Genomic DNA, 12,443 nt, shown 5'->3' on the forward strand with positions numbered 1-12,443 from the left:
ATTGATTCCTGCCATCTGTAGGCGTTATCTTTCTGGAAGTCTTGTAATTTAGTGTAAATATTTCCGCCATTCAAATTAACAGGAGTAATTTATGTAAAGCATTTTGCACATAGTAAGCCCTCACTAAATGCTATCTATAATTATAAATGCTGCTGCTACTACACTTACTATTACTAATTTATTTTAAAGCAAACCATATGCCTTTTTCTCCCTATTGAATTTACATAAGCTATATAAGGAACTATCTAGACAATATGAGAATGCATGTTAGAATCTGAACATAATTTTTCTTTGTAAATTTTCTGGCAATGGAATTTACTATCACTGTTACTTTTAGAAATGCCTCAGTGACTGTGCAAAACTAGAATCATTCCCTCAGTATTTAAGCTTTACATTTTTTTTGCATGTTAGTAAAATTTATATTTTCACAAGGCTAGGTAGGTTATTATTACACATTTACTGTCATATTGTTAGTAAATTTCTTATAAATGTATACTTACCATATTTTCTTGCATTAGTTTCCTAGACATTAGTGGCCTTCCAAAGACCTTTTAGTTCTTCACTTTGTTTAGTTATTTACTGTCATAACAGGTAGGAGTTTTCTTTAGTGAATGGTTTATATTTAATTGCCTGCCTTGCGGCCCTGTATATTGCTAAAACTTTTTCATTAGTAACTCATAACTCTTGCTCTTTCCATAATGTCAATATCAGTATCTGTTTTTCAAAGAGACTTTCTCCTACATAAAACCTGGTGTTTTACCTACTCCATGGACTTCAAGTTCAAGCCTATCAATCTATCTCCATGGACTATGGTCTCTCTCTTCCTTCCTTCCTTTCTTTTCTTTCTAGAAATACACACACAGAAACACATAATCCATTGGTGGTAAGGTCTGATATGGGTTGCTCTGCGTCTCAGCCTTCCCCTCAAACCTCCCCTCCCCCCAGAGAGACGTGGGAGTCCTAACCTCCAGTACCTCAGAATGTCATCTTATTTGGAGATAGGGTCTTTACAGAGGTGTCAAGTTAAAATGGAATTATTAAGGTGGCACCTAATCCTATATGACTAGTGTTCGTATATAAAGGAGAAATTTGTTCACAGAGACAGGCATGCATAAAGGGAAAATGATGTAAAGAGACACAGAGAGAAGATGGCCATCTATAAGCCAAGGAGAAAGGCCTTGAAGAGGTCCATTTCTCACAGCCCTCAGAAGGAACCAACCCTGACAACACCTTAATCTGGAACTTCTAGCTTCCAGAACTGTGAGATAATAAATTTCTGCTGCTTAAACAATCCAGTTTGTGGTGCTTTGTTATGACGGCCCTAGCAAACTAATACAAGGTGCAATAAAAATTTGAGAAAGGGAGAAATGGCTAAAGAGATCATTGCTTCGTTACTTGGATATCTGTAGCTTGTCTTTTTAGCTTCTGATAAACCTGAATTTTTACTTGCTAGAGCATATGTTTCTGGAATAAACTTTTAAAACTTGTTTTGTTTTATATAACCATGATGTGGTGACTGGAGACCTACATTTCACTGAAAAGAGCAAGCCAGAGCCATGGATAAGATGCGAGAAACCGGACACACTTGTCACCTGTAAGTAGAGCTCTCTCCCTTCAGCTGCCATTAAGAAAAAAAAAAAAGCAATTTGTCTTAGATTTTCTCTCTCACTTGTTGGGAGGGGTGCGGCAGCGGGAAGAGAAAGGGTGTAGACAGTGGGGTGTAAATAAGGCAGACAGACGCTCCAGAGAGGGTGGGAATAGAGCTTCACTGAAGAAAAATAGAGGAACCTGGTTGGTACAACAGAGCTTCCCCAGGTCCACCCACCACCCACCACCCACCGTTCCCCGAGCTCTGGGCTTTGGCGGCGGGGGCTGAAGGCGAGCGGCGGGGAAGGGACAGCTCCAGCAGCGGCTGCTTAGCGGGGAGAAGCGAGACCTGCAGGTCCAAGTCGGAGCCGGGTGGCCTCACCTTCGAGTGGGTGAGCTCTCCGGCCCTCGGGTCAGCTCCGCGGCAGCCAAGGCCGGCCGCTCTGCCGGCTCCCGGCGGGGTCGCGGAGCGTCGGCTGGACCCGCCCCGAGCTCCATGGTCCGCCCGGCCCCGCGCGATGGTGACTCTGGGCGCCGAGGTCGGCGCGGAGCGAGCCCACAGCAGCTCGCACAATGAGGGCGGGTGGCGCGGCGCGCGGCCGGCGGGGGCTGTCTCCGCGAGCCCAGCGCCACGGGAAGCAGCCCAGCCACCTGAACCCGAAAAACGCCAACAAGTAGTTTCTCGTTGGAAAAGGGCGGCTCGGCTGGGTGTCGGGACTCCGTCCGGCTGCCCCGAGCACCTCGTCCACTCGGACACCATAGCAGAACCACTTTTCTCTCGGTCTCGTTAAGGTACCTATAGAGGCGGGAGGGCAAGGGGCTGATTTGCCGGGAAGGGCGTGCCGACCCTGCAAGGCAGGCATCCCCGCTCCGTTCCGCAGTAGGACTGCAGAGGTGAAGCCCAGGCGAGAGGTGGCTGGGAGGTCGGAAACGGGGACACTGTCAGCCAGGACTCCCAGCTCGGGGATGCAGGGGGTGTGCCTCCAGCAGCTTTTCCCCGGGCCGCGCTCCTCCTAGAAAGCACCCCTCCGCCCGCAAGACGTTTGTTGTTCTTGGGAAAGGGGGATGGGGTGGGATGCACTGATCACTTCTGCTCCCCCAAATGGATCCTAGTCAGGCGTTTCCTTTCCCAAGTAATAATAATTTCAACAATAGCAGTGATGTGAAAAGGAAATTGGATCAGGAAATTGGGGAGAGGTCTCCTTGGTGAAAGGCACCAGCAGGGACTTTTTTTTGCTCTGACTTCCGCGTTCAGTCTATTTGCCTGGCCCGGGAAGCGGAGTAGAGGTCGCGCAAGGGGCGCTCCCCGCGAGCCAGGCAACAGCGGGCTGTCCAGAGTTCACCGAGAGGACGCGTTTAGTGGGGGCTCGCCGCCCAGTCTGGGGGTCTCTCACCCAAGACTGCCAAGTTGCCTGGGCAGAGAGAACTCCCTGCCTAAGGGAACAGCCTCCCGGAGAGGGTAGGAGGGAGAGGGTCTCGGAATATGAGGGAGGAAAGGGACGGGGCACGGGGCGAGGGCGGGGGTGGGGAGAGGGGGAGGGGAGGACTTAGGAGGGAAAGGTAAGGGGTTTGGGGGAGGCGGGGGAGAGTTAGGGGCTGGGCACAGGTGAGACTCGAGAGAGCACAGAGGGCAGAGAGGGTGAAGGGGGCAGAGCAGAGGGAGAAAGGTGTGCGGGTGAAAGGCGTCAGGGAAGGTCAAGGAAGATTCTGCCTGCTATCTCCTCCGTTCTCTAGAAGCCTGGGAAAGGTACGGTGCTTGAGGCGGGGACAGGGCTGGGTGCCAAACTCATCCTGGGAGGGCCCTTTGCCCCTCGCCTTTCTGTCAACCCTGCATCTTGGGACTCTCGGGCTGCGAGTGGGGGTGGGAGTCACAGCGCGGCTCCGCCGGCCGAGATCTTTAACTTGGTGCTGTGTTCGCCTCCCCCCAGTCATGTCTAAGGCACAGAGATGGGCAAGATCGAGAACAACGAGCGGGTGATCCTCAATGTCGGGGGCACCCGGCACGAAACCTACCGCAGCACCCTCAAGACCCTGCCCGGGACGCGCCTGGCCCTTCTCGCCGCCTCCGAGCCCCAGGGCGACTGCCTGAAGGCGGCGGGCGACACGCTGCAGCCTTCGCCCCCTCCTCTCTCGCCGCCGCCGCGACCGCCCCTGCTGTCCCCCGGGCCGGGCGGCTGCTTCGAGGGCGGCGCGGGCAACTGCAGCGTCCGCGGCGGCGGCGACCACCCCCGGGGCAGCCGCGAGTTCTTCTTCGACCGGCACCCGGGCGTCTTCGCCTACGTGCTCAACTACTACCGCACCGGCAAGCTGCACTGCCCCGCCGACGTGTGCGGGCCGCTGTTCGAGGAGGAGCTGGCCTTCTGGGGCATCGACGAGACCGATGTGGAGCCCTGCTGCTGGATGACTTACCGGCAGCACCGCGACGCCGAGGAGGCGCTCGACATCTTCGAGGCCCCCGACCTCATCGGCGGCGACCCTGGCGACGACGAGGACCTGGCGGCCAAGAGGCTGGGCATCGAGGACGCCGCGGGCCTGGGGGGCCCCGACGGCAAGTCCGGCCGCTGGAGGAGGCTGCAGCCCCGCATGTGGGCCCTCTTTGAGGACCCCTACTCGTCCAGAGCCGCCAGGGTAAGGCCAGAGTCGCCCCCTTCCCTGCGGCGCCAACTTCTCCCAACTCCTTCCGCAACTTCCGGTTCTTTTCCGCCGAGGCCTCTGGGATGGGGGCAGGGGGCGAAGAGAGCAGGGTTCCCCAAGCAGGAGACGAGGGGCCCCTCCCGTGCAGGGTAAACTCAGGGACCCTGGCCCCGACCCTCCCTGCTCCCTCCCCCCGCCCCCCGGCACCCCCCTCCTCTCCTCCTCAACTGCAACTGAGATTTACTTCAGCAGATGGGACCGAAAGGGCAAATGTCGGCTACTCTGGGCGAGTCTGTCTGGACCCTTGTTCTGAAACCGCTGTCACACTTCCTGTTGAGTTTCTTTTTCTAACTCTTGTTCCAACGTTTTCTTTAGCTCGGATGGCCCTTCAGGCCTTCTGGTCATCACTATTGGACCTTTCCAGTGAGACCTGACACCGCTGCACACCTGACTCCCCCAGAGCAGTGGCTCCAATTAGGGATCTAATCTGAGGACAGTAGAGGAGAAATGAAATATATGTCCGTGGTTGGGCCGGGAGAGGGTGTGCCAGGAGGTTCATTTTGTGAAAATCTGCCGAATGTTGTTTCCGCCTGTCTCCTTCCAAGAGAGAGCGGTGCTGGGTTTGCTTGTCCCCGTGAGTTGACGGGATAGCCCACCTGCACAGTGAATTTTGGAGTCTGATGCATTTCCCCTTGTGCTGTATCTGTGTTTTCTACAGGTTGAACGCCAATTTGTCACTTTGGTGATCCTGGTTTAGTGGGAGTCTCTAAATTAAAGACTGGGTAATTTAGATTGTAGGCAACTTTATTATACTCTATAGATTGTGATCCCATCCTCAATTTTTCTTTTCAGTTTTTAGCTTGAGTGACAGTTTAAATTTAGTCCTTGATACCCGCGATTAATTCTTCAAAATCCCAATGAAGAGATTATAAAAGTAACTAATAATGGTTTCTCTAGTTTTAAAGGAAAGAAAAGAAATATAAATAACCCAAAATTATACAGTACGTGAATGGTTTTTAATTATATGTGAGAACGGGGTACTGTATTTAGTTAAATCTTTCTAACTGCGTGTGTCTGGTTTGCTTCTGACACCCAGAAAAGATTCCCCTTGGGCAGAATGGGAATTCTCCCAGCTTAACTTTGGCTCCATCCTCATTATTGTGTTCCCCTGAATGTCAGAAGTCTCTGCATCTGAGATGTTGTGCAGCTGATAACATGTCAGAAGATGTGCTTCTGATACCACTGTAGAAGTCTGAGGATATGTTTTGTTTTCAATTTGAAATAGAATATCAAAGAGACAATTTAAAGCATTGCTACTTTATGGGATCTGGTACTTAAATGCATACATAAATTCTAGTAAGTCCATGTTCTCATATTTGAATGTAGAATTACTAACTTCAACTCTGAAATCTTCCTTTTAAGACCATTCTATAAATTCAGCAAGAGTTGGCATTCAGGGGGGAAAAAGTGCATATTTATTTATTTAAGTTAAATCATAGACTCATGACCCTTACCTCTGTTGTTTTGGATTCCAGCTGAGTCCTACAGTGCTCCTTCCACTTGGCAGCTAACAAGATAATCTGCATTTGTTTTCAGACTCATCCTATAATTTTCTTATTTTATGTGGTATAAAAAAAGACAGGAAGTTTTATTATCTTTCCTCATAATAATAGAATACATTTTATTGTAGACCGGGTTGCACAGCAAAAACTTTAAGATGTTCAGTTTTTATTATTGCTATGGTAATTGATTCTATTGATTATTGGTCAGTGGTTAGACCATTAAACTGAAAAGAGTTTTTTAAAAATCTTACTAAGATTTCATTGTAGTAATATTAAGGATTTGGCCTGCATCCCTTTTAGGTGAGGAAAAGAACACAGATAGATTAGAGATTAATACAAGGTCAAAGAGCCATTAGAAGCAGAATCAGCTGAGAATCATAGACCTGGAAAATTCCTTTGAGGTCACCTCGTGAGGACCCTGTATTTTGTAGATGAGGAAAATGAAGACTGCAGATACTAAGTGAGGGCCAAGGTCATACAGCGAGTTATTAACAGAGCCAAAATTATGCTGGAGGTCTCATGACATCCCCCCCAGGCCCTTTCCACCACAACCACTGATTATAACTGACTGTCTGGCTTGTGAAATCTCTGCAGATAGTGTTGCTCTTGAGATTTAATGCAGCATAGGACAGTCACTAGAATTCTAACTTTGAAAGGACATCTATGACATATGTGTATGTGTATATATATACATACATATATATATATATATGTATATATATACATATATATATATATATATATATATATATATATATATATATATATATATATATGTTCCAGGTCTTTGGCTGTACCACCCAACATTAGAGTGCAAATATGGGATTCCAGTTTTCTTAAAATGAACGCTGTTTTAACTTTCCATTTTTATTGACCAGTTGATATGTAATGTTTTCCTTTTTGTTCAGATTGGCTAACATTTGTGGGACTTGTCTTCAAGAAAATCCCTTTTCAAATTATTAGGGGTTGCCTGAAGAATACTCGGAAGTAACCATTCTATTTAAATGTGATTTAATATTTTTATACGGACACTTTTAGTTCAGATGATTGACAGACAATGTTATCTGACTAATTTGATAAATAGAATTACATTGGGAGGTCACTGGATGAAATTATATTTTTCATGGACATGATTCTAGGAGACATAAAATCAGTTACCAAGTGGTTTGTTTCAGCTGTGGTCTTACTGCCACAAGTCTCATTCTTAATAGAAGTATTTAACTTTTATAAGCCCTCTTACTTTTCATTTTACATTAGTTCATCTTTTATTGATATACTTGAGATGAACAATTTTAACTGTCCAAATTCTATTCTCAATTTGTTATACCTGTTTCAACATTGTTCTTATCCTTTCCCAACATTGAGGAGATTGGCTCAGTTATATAATAGACATGTTTAATTTCTGACTTTTATGATCTAAAGTGGCAGACTGAAACAAGAGTGATAGGAACTGGATAATTAATTGAATTCTACAACACTGTATTTTTGCCTTTTGTTTCGGTTGGCATTTCCCCCTCCTCTATTACTTTTAATTTATGATGTAAATACCTATTTGAGGGGTCTAAATTGTTCAGGTTAACTTGGTAAATAAGTTTATACTTTTCATTTATGAATTATATCCTTAAGAATAGTATTCCAAAATAGAAATTTATAAAAACTTAAATATAAGTTGTCATGGAAACCTGTTGTTCAGAAAATGAGATCAGGAAAGAAAAGGTGAGATTATTCTGTTGATGCCATTGAGTGATATTTACAAATGGTAAAAAGCAAGGAGCCATAGATGTTTTTGTAAAAATGTTCTGCATTGTATATTTCCAATTTAATGTCTAAGTTTTAGAAGGAAATGAAGCTTGTATGCGCTTTCCTATGAAGGCATATAATTGTAAGTGAACAGGCACCAGGCAGAAATTCTTTAATAGAACTTCTAGATTTTTTAGAAGTTTGAAAAATAATATAAGCGCAAAATTTCCCAATATTACAGAGCTAAGAGTGGTTATATTAGATCTCCCTCTTCTTTTCACTTAGTTTTTGGGGGAAGGAGGGAAAGTGATTGAATTAGGTTCTGGTCTAGAGTGTGGCCCTTCCTTGGCAGCATGTATATCTTTGATTACTTGATAGACCTTTAAAAAAATTTTTTTTTACTCTCAAAGAGAATTTTAGAAAAGAAAAACAAAACAAAACAAAAAAACTGCCATAGAACCATATTTAAGATGTTGGCTTTTTGGTGTGGGTCTGGATCACTTCGTATATGTTCTCCAGACCTTTATCCATATACCACTATATGCAGATAATCCTGAACTACACTTGGATTATGATAGTGAATCCACCATTTATATAATCTTGAAAATATACTTTATTAGTATTTTAAATTGTTTTATTTCCACAGCATTACTAAAATATACTCCTTAAAACTGTTAAAATTTAAACTTAAATATCTAGAATTGGATTCAAAATTGCAAATATGTAATTTACATTTTATGGGCCATTTTTTCCTCTACCTCAAGGCACAAAACAAAACAGGAAAGAAATTATCTAAGTAGCTATTTGCTAGCTTTAAGTGTAACGTTTAATTAAAAAAATTATAATAAGGCAAAGACAATTTGAGTCATATATTAAGATTAAAGAAAGAAAATGTATTAATTCTTATTTTGTGAACCTTGCTCCAGTTAAAAGAATTAATGGTCAAATATAGCTTGTTTATAAAATATTGTTCTTAATTATTAAAATTTTAGAGTGTTTATTTAATCAGTGAATACTGATTATGCAGTCACTGTACCAGAAACTGTGTAAGCTACTGGGAATGCATGAGAAGATATAGTGCTTTGCCCTCAATAAGCTCACCACTCTATTTGTAATAAGATATTTCCTAAAACATTATCTATTCAATTAAAAATGCAACAAAATAACAACAAACAAAATTCCAGAAATATTATAGATGTTTTCCTCAAAAAATGTCTCACATTGAAATATTGCCTAGATGTGCAGGAAAATATTCCATCTAGAAATGATGGTCTCAGGAACTCCCTGGTGGTCCACTGCTTAAGATGCCCATGCTTTCACTGCAGAGGGCCTGGGGTTCAATCCCTGGTTGGGGAACTAACATCCCACAAGCTGCAGGGCGTGGCCAAAAAAAAAAAGAAATGATGGTCTTAAGGTATCGTTAGTCTTTATTTTATTATGTGAAAATGTTAGGCTTTTTCAATCTTGATTTTTCTGTTTTTCAAAGTGATTTATACACTGTCTTTCTGCAGCATTATTGAAGAATATGGTAAACGATGTACATATACCAAACAACTGAATTATTTGCAGTGTGGTCGAGTATCTTCATCCCTTCCATTTTAATTACAAGTTATGACCAACCACATGACAATGCAAATCCAAACTTCAGGCCCCTAAAAAGAGTCTGGTGTAATAGTCTGGTGTGTTTGCATTTGCTGTATAAGCATCTAAGTGTCCTTTGTCCTTTTCCAGGCCACTAATTGTATAGTTCACAAATTAATTTTTTTCTTATATTCCGAGCATTGGATAAGATCAGAGAGTGCCTCATTCAACATATAATTTTAAGAAAACAGGTAACTCTAATAGAATTGTATTTTCAATAGTGTATTTGATCACAAACTAGGTGATCTGATCCATTGCTGGGGCATTAGGCATGCCAAAGGTGAATAGCTGGACAGATTAGGTATGACTTTTTTCTGTTATATTTTCCCAAGAGCTCATCTGTAGAACTGAGTTGACAATACTAAATGAGAGTCAAGGAAATTTTTCTTCTCTGTCAAGAAGCTTATTTTCAAAGCAACTGAAAACAAGGAAATGTGTGTTTATAAAGAAATGCAGGTCAACCTTTCCCATTAGAAATATGTATCATTACTATTTATTTTTACTACTGCAAATAAAGTAAATGCAGTTTTCAGATCTCATATATTTTTCAAATTCTGAGTCATTTATCCTTTTTATTATGGCAACCTTTAAAGTATATCTAAATGAAATAGTAAATGACACTAAAGGACTGATAAAATATAAAAACAGATCTCCATAAGGAAATATAGAGTGGCAACATAATCTAAACAATAACCATCAATATATGATATAAACTTAATTCAATTCTTTTTGAAGTATGAAGGGCTTTTCTTTTGGAAGAGCAGCCAAGATTTTTTTTTTAATGACAGGGTAGCATTGCTTTTTTGCTTTTCTCATAGGTTGAAGTGTGGTGATTAATTTTAATACTCTGTTGTCAATATTTTCTCAGAAAGTGACTAAAATGTGGATGTTGGGAGGAGAAGAGACTAGAAGTAGAGAATATATGGAAACAGCATTGGAAAAATGCCTGAGTTGGAATCCATGAGACCTAGGCACTAACCTTGATTTCACAACTAGCTGTGTGACCTGAAAGAATTTACTTCATCTTCCTGAGTCTTGATATCCTTCAGCCTTATTCTGAAAGAAAAAAATGGGGATGACACACTGGACTACATAAGTATCCAAACTTCTTTCCAGCTCTAAGATTTTGAGGTTTGGAGGAAAAATAAGGATAGTGATTGCTAAAAATCCCTTGGGTGGGGGGAACAGTATGTCTGCACTGGTTTTGATTGTACTCTAGGGACCATCACCCTAATAGGGTAAACTAGTATGGATTTCTTTTGTTTTTTGCATTTTAACTTTCTGCCCTTTTTTTCCCCTACAGCTGTTGGGTAGCTGCTGCTCTGGTTACCATAGAGACAGGTTAGCTCCTAGCTTCTTGTTTCCATTGAAAACAGCTTTCTCTCAACCACATATTGATCTCAGGAAATCATTTTGCTGTGGCTCTGTCATGGAACCCATAAAGATGATCGGCTCTGTCATTTCCTAAGTCTAAGATTCAGTGCAGGTGTATACCCATCCACCCACAAGGATAACTGATTAGATAATCTCAGTTTTATTTCCATTTGAAAAGTGCCTTGTCAAAGACACCAGCGTTTTCCCCTTCCCGTATCTTATACAGAAGGGAAAGTCTTATTCACATAAGGATTTACAGATATGCCTAACACATTGAAGTGTTTACAAAATAGTGTCAAATTATTTAGTCCTAATCTCTTTCACAGCTCATTCTATCAGAGTAAGCATAGAGAATGGTATGCTGTCTAGCACACTTCATAAGCTTGTATTTTAATGTACTCATTAATGAAGACTATTTCAAGAGAAATATATGGATGTATTATATAGGGCACCAGATTTCTGTTTTGAGAAAAAATAGTTTTTCTATTTCAGTATATACATATTTACATAAAAAGATATATTCACTGTCATACTGTAGATACACACTCAGGGTTTGTATATGTTTATAAAATTTTTATATGGATAAATGAAGGAAGAGACTCATGGGAATATGGCTTAAAGTATTGATTGAGAATATTAATTTGTATGTGTGCATGTGTATATTTATATATATATATATAATATATATACTCTTTGAATGAGATTGGTATATAAAACAGACTTCTAGTGTGCGTGAGACGTAGAATTGGAAGGAAACTGGTGATCACCTGACACAATTAGCTCAACTCACAGAAAAAGCAGCTGGCTTGTTCACAGCCTCGGCTGGTTAGTGCCAGTAGCGGGGCTAGAACTTGGATCTTCTGAGTCCTGGCGCTCTTTGCATTCAATCTTGATTGTTTAGTCTCGGTTGGCTTTAATGTTAGGTGCACAGATTTTAGCTTTTGGGAAGCAGTAAGATGTTAGGAATAGTTGGGGTAGGGTCTGTCCTCTTCCATGTCCTATTATTCAGCAATAGCAGGGAAATTGTCACTGTTTTAGATATTCTCTCTATTTCCAGATCCCCTCCAGACGAATCCTTCCATTGCTGCCTTCTCTACCGGTTCTATATCTTACTGTTCTACTACCTTTAAAGCCTCAAAACTAACCTGCCTGTGCACTTACCTCCTATTTTTTCCCTCTATCCTTGTGTGTGTGTGTCTTTTGTAGTATGTTTTTCTACTTTTATTGAACTTACTGCCTTTGGAATTTTTAAATGCAACCCTAGTTCAACCTATTGGTGATGGCTAATGTGTTTTATAGAACATTCTCTTCTCACATGTAATTAACCAGATCATGGTTGGCTTTACACAGGAATAACTGGTAAATTAGAGTGAAAGATACTTGGAGTGTTTTTTAAGATCTGAAAATGAGATTATATATTGCTTGAGGTCAGCAAATACAGGACAGAAAAACTTTCCCTTCAATCTTCTTTTAGTAGACAGTTAGCCAAAGGTGATGTTTCCTTCCCTGTGGTGGGATGTAAAGCAGCATTATAATTTTGAGAATGTTTGAAAGAATGCATTTTATAGGAATCAAAACAGAAGAAGTTTCTGGTAATATTGGGAAAAAAGTACTCCATAATTGCTATGGTTACTTGACTGACCTTTTCTTCCGAAAGCTCATAATGACAGAGACATCTTTGTAATCTGACATTTCCTCAGTGTTCATGTATTAAGAAAACCCTATGCAGACAACTCAGTGTCATCTTCATTTTCTGTTTGAATGCTCTGGTGGGTTTGCTATCAGATGTTGGAGCTTTGCCACTCTTTATGTATCTGACAACGTTGCTGATATCTTTAAAAACTGGAGCAAAGGTCAAGATAGCCCTCCTTGGCAAGTGATCTGTGATTTAGTCTCAGCAATGGA

General features: G+C 42.0%; 1 protein-coding gene across 1 annotated transcript in view; it reads left to right on the forward strand.

Moving 5' to 3' along the window:
• Positions 1–2,429: 2,429 nt before the first annotated feature.
• The window catches only part of KCNC2 (potassium voltage-gated channel subfamily C member 2), a gene marked incomplete at its 3' end in the record, with an annotated part of 200,086 nt that continues 190,072 nt past the window's right edge, over positions 2,430–12,443 (forward strand). The window contains exons 1-2 of the mRNA XM_081248293.1: positions 2,430–3,046; positions 3,516–4,215. Coding sequence (XP_081104419.1) covers positions 3,535–4,215 — 681 coding nt within the window. The 5' untranslated portion in view covers positions 2,430–3,046; positions 3,516–3,534. The remainder of the gene's footprint in view (positions 3,047–3,515; positions 4,216–12,443) is intronic.

Source organism: Mesoplodon bidens (assembly GCF_964165515.1).
Source record: "Mesoplodon bidens genome assembly, chromosome: 11".
NCBI classification, from domain to species: Eukaryota; Metazoa; Chordata; class Mammalia; order Artiodactyla; family Ziphiidae; genus Mesoplodon; species Mesoplodon bidens.